Source organism: Uranotaenia lowii, chromosome 2 (genome assembly GCF_029784155.1).
Source record: "Uranotaenia lowii strain MFRU-FL chromosome 2, ASM2978415v1, whole genome shotgun sequence".
Classification (NCBI taxonomy): Eukaryota; Metazoa; Arthropoda; class Insecta; order Diptera; family Culicidae; genus Uranotaenia; species Uranotaenia lowii.
Window position 1 is genome coordinate 288,158,192 of NC_073692.1, and position 6,996 is coordinate 288,165,187.

General features: G+C 44.9%; 1 protein-coding gene across 2 annotated transcripts; it reads right to left on the reverse strand.

The window, feature by feature from the left end:
* Window positions 1-3,184: 3,184 nt before the first annotated feature.
* On the reverse strand, window positions 3,185-6,261 carry LOC129744556 (RNA-binding protein lark). Of its 2 annotated transcripts, XM_055737137.1 has the most exons (3): window positions 6,106-6,261; window positions 5,078-5,824; window positions 3,185-4,050 (listed from the first exon to the last, which is right to left on the reverse strand). In XM_055737137.1, exons 2-3 carry the CDS (start codon window positions 5,741-5,743, stop codon window positions 3,721-3,723), a joined length of 996 nt encoding a protein of 331 aa, XP_055593112.1. In that variant the 5' UTR covers window positions 5,744-5,824; window positions 6,106-6,261; the 3' UTR covers window positions 3,185-3,720. The 2 variants fall into 2 exon arrangements, with proteins under 2 accessions (XP_055593112.1, XP_055593113.1); XM_055737138.1 differs by lacking the exon at window positions 6,106-6,261 and having other exon boundaries at window positions 5,078-6,092.
* Window positions 6,262-6,996: the final 735 nt, after the last annotated feature.

Here is a 6,996-nt window from a genome sequence, read left to right on the forward strand (position 1 = left end):
TATCACACCGGCAGCTTGGGATGTTTCTCGGTACTTTGTCTCGTTTATTGACGATTTCACGCACTTCGCAGTAGTGTATCCCCTCAAGAAGAAGTCCGAGGTATTCCAACGGTTCCGAGAATACGAAGCGATGGCAACTGTCGCTCTAGGACATTCGATTTCGAAGCTGACTGTGGATCAAGGCAGAGAATATTGCTCCAAAGACCAGCGGGAGTTTTACGTGTCCAAAGGGATCCAGGTTGAGCCAACTGCAGCGTATACACCACAGCAAAATGGTGTGTCAGAACGATTCAATCGAACAATCATCGAGAAGGTTCGTGCGATGTTGTCCGAATCTCAAACTCCGAAGTACCTGTGGAACGAAGCGGTTCTGGCTGCGGTGTACCTAACCAACAGAAGTCCAACGAGTGCTCTATCTTGCCAGAAGACCCCTGCGGAAATGTGGACAGGCCACAAGCCAGACCTGAGCAAACTTCGAGTTTTTGGCTGCAAAGCGTATGCTTGGGTGGCGGCGCAACAGAGAAGAAAACTGGACCCGAAAAGCAAACTGACTGTGATGGTTGGCTATGCTCCAAATGCTTACCGTCTGTGGAATCCAGAGAAGAAGGAATTGTTCCTGTCAAGAGATGTCAAGTTTGATGAAAATAGTTTTCCGTTTGCTGCTAAGGTTCCTTGCGAAAGTCCGTCGAGTGTGGTCCCTGTTCAATACGATGTCCAAGCTGAAGAAGTGTGGCCACATGAAAACCCCGTTCAAAGCGAAGAGGTGCCCCCGCCGGATCAGAACAGAAGCATCATGACTGACGACGAAGACGATGACGTTGACGAAACCGGAGCGCTCCCTTCGCAAACAGACCGTGGTTCGAACCTCGATATGGTAACCCCGAGGCGCGGCGAACGGGAGCGCAAGCTCCCCGGTAAGTTAAAAGACTTTGTTGTTGGAAAACTTTTCACTGCCGCGCAATCCTGTCCTACAGATATCATTCCAAACGTTGATGCTGTTGTGGGACAATATGAGGTTGAACGTTCCATTTCCGATGCTCCTGAGGCGTATAAGGACATTGCTGGGCGAGACGATGAGGTTTTCTGGAGGCAAGCGGTCGATGAAGAACTGAAGTCCCTGGCTGACAACCACGTGTGGCGGCTGGTAGAACGACCAGTTGGCGTGGTTCCTCTCAAATCCAAATGGGTGTTCCGGGTCAAGCAAGACGAAAATGGAAAACCTGTGCGATACAAGGCTCGTTTAGTCGCTAAAGGTTTCCTGCAGAAGGCTGGCGTCGACTACAGCGAAACTTATTCCCCTGTTGCTAAGTTGGCGACAATACGAACCGTTCTGGCTGTAGCGGTGCACCGGTAGATGTTCATCAATCAACTCGATGTCAAGACGGCGTTCCTGTACGGTGAACTAGAAGAAGACGTCTATCTATCCATACCCGATGGAGTCACCGCAAAGCCGAATCTGGTGTGCAAGTTGGAACGGTCACTGTATGAACTTAAGCAAAGCCCACGATGTTGGAATAATATACTGAATGATCTCCTTCTGGTTTTCGGTTTTACGCGTTCCTGCCATGACTACTGCTTATATACCCGAATCGACGATCGAGGGCGGGTGTATATCGTCATCTACGTTGACGACCTGCTCATCGTTGGCGATCGTCTGGAGCTGATGAAGCAGATCAAGCTATCCCTTCCCAAAAACCTTCAGATGACAGACCTTGGGCAAGTGAACCACTTTCTCGGAATCAAGATCCGATATGATCGTACTGCTGGGTTGATGTCTCTGAGTCAAGAAGTCGCTGTGGATCGTGTGTTGACGAAATTCGGCATGAAAGATTGCAACAACGTAAAGACACCAATGGAGAAGGCCTGTTTTCTACCAACGAATGAAGGAAATTCGGTCTGTCATCCTTATCGTGAGCTACTTGGAAGTCTCATGTACACAATGCTATGTGTCCGTCCCGATATTGCATTCGCTGTTGCATACTTGGGACGTTTCCAAAGTCAACCTGGCGAAGCACACTGGCAAGCGCTGAAAAGAGTGGTCCGATACATGAAAGGCACGAAGAACCTCAAGCTCCAGTTCAAGCGAGACGAAAAGGCTGAAGTACTGATCGGGTTCGCTGATGCGGATTGGGCGTCGGATACTGAAGATAGGAAATCCGTGAGCGGTTATGTCTTCAAGGTGTTCGGCAATACGGTGTCCTGGGCCAGTAGGAAGCAACAAACCGTTGCATTGTCATCCTGTGAGGCAGAGTATGCAGCCTTAAGCGTAGCTGCTTCCGAAGGACTGTGGCTACAAGGAATCTTAGAAGATCTGCAGCAAGCTCCCCCTGGTAAACCGTTCAAGATTTTTGAAGACAATCGTGGCTGCATTGCGATGGCCACAAACACCGAGAACAAGCGTGTGAAGCATATTGATGTGAAACACCATTTCCTGCGAGATCATGTGGCACATGGAAGGCTGCAGGTCGTACCAATAGGAACAGCAAACCAACTTGCAGATGCGTTCACCAAAGCACTGGAACCTGGACGTTTCTGCAACCTGCGGCCCCTCCTGGGATTGACCGATTCAGGGCGGGTGTTGGAATAATCGGCAATCGAAGAATGCTGGTTACCGGTCACTTCTATGGAAACGGAAGTTTTCTTTAATAAACAACCGTGAAAATTTTCTCAGTCTACATTAAGCTCTCCACCAAGCTGCTAATAAATCTTTTCCACTGTAAATCTTGTTGAAGTTATTTTTAACCAAATATCAAGAATCAAGAGGGTTCAATCCCTGAATTTGGAACTAAAACTGAATTCTGGTTTCATTTTGTAAATTTTCCCGGTTTTGGGTCTGAATTCCCGGTTTTTTCCCGGTTTTCCCGGTTCAATTTTCAATTCCCGGTTTTTTCCCGGTTTTCCCGGTTTTCCCGGTTCTGTGGCCACCCTGCATAGTGATCGTAGGGCCGCCTGAAACTGCCACAACTGAGGCTAACAAACAAATACCAGAGGATGGGTGTAACTGCACCTGCCAGAGTCTTCCTAACGATAGCAGCAATGCTTCCGGTAATGGCCATGAAGACTTCGAGATGGTTCTAGCAAGCAACGAGCACGTTGACCGAATACTCCAGATGATCCGGGAATTGCTACGGGAGGCAGAACGACAGAGATAAAGGATTTTCGAAAACAGTAATCAACAATAACGTTATTCATTTCAATTTTTATCAGTTGATAAATATATATAGATTTCATTGATTTTTATTGAGTGTCATTTGCTCGTTTCCCATTTTCGTCCTTAAACCTGTCGTTTTATTGATGTTTTTGAAAATATTCTTTGTAACTGGTTAGGTGGAGTCAAATTTATACAAACTAGGTTAAAATTAGTCTTAAAAACCTGTTTCAGAATAACTGCTGCTGGAATCAACATAATGAACAAATATTACCGATCGGATTACAATTAAAATAAGGATCATGAAAGCCTGTAAATGACACACAATGGATGATGGTACGGTTTCTAAAAACATTTCAACAGAAACCTAGTGCTTACAATTCGGAGTTATAGAAGCTACACATATGATAATGTAGCATTGCATCGTTTTGCCATACCGTGAATAATCCCATCCCACTAGCATTGTTTAACTCTGCTCTTCCTAGCTTGTCTCATTGAATTTCATAATAGTATCCGGTGGCCCTGAAACGACGCCCATTGCCGCCGTCACTGCCGGGATGCAGGTGCTCGTCTCAGTACGGAGCGTACCGATGGGTTGGCGATGGTCCCCGCAATCCCTGTCGGCGATCGTCGAACGAATCGCGGCTAAAGTCTTCGTATACACCGAACCGGCTTATACTGCTTCCGTTGCGACTGGATGGTGGTGGCGAGCGGCGACTGAAAATGGGATCATAAACACTGCTGCTGCGGCTGCTCTCTACTCCGCTACGACGCATCAACGGTGGAATTGGCGGCATCGGCTCACGGGCCCTCAAGGGGGGAAAGTCGCGACCTCGAATGCCGTAACGGCGCTCGAACAAATCGCGTGGATCTTCGTAGCGGTCATAGTAGTCGAATGTATCCTGCGAATACAGAACCAGACAGCAATGTTAAACTCATGACAAAAACTTCCGATTTGTTTAGCCACGAGGTTGTATATATTACACTACTCTCTACGGCTGGAAACCAACCCATCCTAGTAATTGTGATTTCAAAAGAAAAACATAGAGATCGTTGAATTATAAAATGTTGGAATCGTATGACAAAATCAGATCAAGCCCAAATCTCGTATGTTAACACATAAAGGACGACAAAGACGGTTAACGTCTCCGGCAAAGATCATATTAGAATGTCTTGAAGCCCAAAAGCTCATGATTGAATGAATTTGATTGAAAAGTTATGCCTCAATACTATGGAATTCTTACTCGAGATAAATCATAAAATTTGAAACTCTTGTTTCTTCTCCATGTGAACTGTAATTCAAAATTTCATTTTCTGCATGACATATTTGAACTTCAAAGAGAAGTTGGAAAAAATTCTTTCTATTATTGAGAGTTAAACGCTTTTTCTGCATGCCGCGTGGCGTGACCCTCGGAAACCGTTGTCCTGATTCTGTCAACGCTTCAGAATAGAATCGGTAGTTCAGGTGTGCTCTGGAAACCGATCACAGCTTTTCGAAGCTAATATTTTTAGCATGAAGGGATTTACTTCAGTCAACATTTCAAGGTGACATTTGGGAGTCACGTAACATGACTTTCAGAATAAGCAATTATGAATGTTTACTTCTCGCTAGTCTATTTTTTTTTTACAATACAATAAAAATAATGCAATTGGTTCATTATTTAAAACCAGAATAAACTATACAACTAACTCTAAGCTTTAAAAAAATGGGACTTGATTATCAAACATTATAAATTTAGCACTGACTACTCTAATCAGTGGATAAAATATGACTTGTAACAAAGAATTCGATGTCCTGCATACGGTATAACTACATAAAACAAGTATCGTTGAAATCTAACCCCAAAAAAGAAAATTTAAACTAGGAACCAAAAGAGAAATATTGAAGGAACAGGAAATAGATAAGTAAATGAAACATAAGCGTGTTACCCTAAATCCATCCATAATGCGATCGCGAAGGAACGGTGGCGGCGGCGGCGGTGGATACGGATCTCTGGCGTACATTGGCCGATCGCGGAACCTGGATTCGGACCAGATCAGACGCGGACATTCCTTGGACCAGTGGCCGGAGCGACCACAACGGTAGCACTGCTCTGGATCGCCCATGCCAGGCTTCGGACGGACCCGGCTGGTCGACACTTGCACCTTCATCGGCTGACCGTCAACGATCATCCCGTTCAGTTCACGGATCGCTTCGTTCACGTCTCCGGTCGGATCCAGATGGACAAACCCGTAGTTTCGGACGATATCGCACTCGACGACGGTACCGTATTTCTGAAACAGTTCGCGGACTTGCGGAGCGCGTGTAACGTCAGTCAGATTACCCACGAAGATCTTGGTGGTGTTCGTATTCGGCGCGCGACGATTACGGGCAGCTTCGACCTTGATCGCTTTACCGTTGACCACGTACCCGTCCAGGTTCTGAATTGCATCTCGTCCCTGTTCTTCGTTCTCCATATGCACGAAACCATAATTCTTGACTACATCGCACTCGACTACGGTTCCGTACTTTTCGAACAATGGCCGCAAATCGGTCGGCACCGTTTTTTCGTCGACATTCCCAATGAATAATTTAAAGGTTCCGGAACCTGGCATTTTGGATATTCTTGGTTTCCTATACACGCGTACTTCCGGTCAAATCACCGACTCGTTTTACTCGCACGGTAAACGGCAAATCTACGGGGACACAAATATAGACTTTGAAAACGACTATCACCAACTGAAACTATAATCCTGAAAAATCTTATTTCTAGCTAAATCCCGTTTTTTCAATGTCCGGCCACGCTTTCAATTTTATGCTCATTCGCTGTCTGGGATAAAGAAAAATGGCCGTCGCAGAAAGTTCCAACTTTTCACATGCACTAATCGGTAGAATTTCGAACTCTTTTTTCAACCAACTTTCACAATGCAGTTAAAACTTTCACTCACTGAATTCGAATTTTCAATAAAATACTTACCTTCAACCGAAATGTCCACCTACTTCCAACTACAAAAATAATCCCTGACCTCCCGAGGGAAATCGAAGCTGACTTTGCTCCACACAAGAAAGCACTTCTAACCTGCAGCCTATACGATTGGCAATGGAGGACGCCGGATTTTCAATTAAAGTCATCCACCGTCGGTCTGCTAGACAGGCAGCCGAGTCGGCATTTCAGCGGCTTGGTAGTTGTGTGAGCTTCCACGTTGTAGTGTTAGTGAAGAACGTGTACCTATCGTTTTTCATTCACAAAAGGCAAAAGCAAAATAAGGCTCGTGTTCACGGGTGTTCACTTGCGGGTATTTCTCGTCGTATTTCTTCAATTTCCGTAAGTATGTGTGCTTTCAAATGAACAGTATTTTGGCATTTAAATGGACATGCTAAAAAATAGTTGCCCACAAACATAAACTGTTTACCTGCAACTATTTCATTTAATTTCATATTTTACCCGTGTTCAAATTCAAAATTGAGTTTAACGAGCAATCAAAACAGAAGTCCTTACTGATGTTTTGGTTACCAAATGCCATTGAAATCAAATCCAAACTGCTGAAATGAGAATTATTATTAATTCCAACCATTCGTCGATTTCGAAAAAAACTCAACCGGCTGAACCATGAAAACATCTGGGCTACGCTTAGAGCACCTGTACCCGTGGTCCAAACAGCCAGTTTAGACCCAAATTCCAACCCAAGCAACCGCACTGGTGATCCATTATACCAGTTTCAACTCAACTTTTTTTAGAGCTGGTATAAGGATTGATCCAAAACTGGTGAGATTTGGATCCAATTTGACGCAGTTCTAAACCGTTTGACAGTTAATGGAACACGAGTGCAGTTGCCAGTTTTTTCATTGGATCGGATCTAATTTCTTT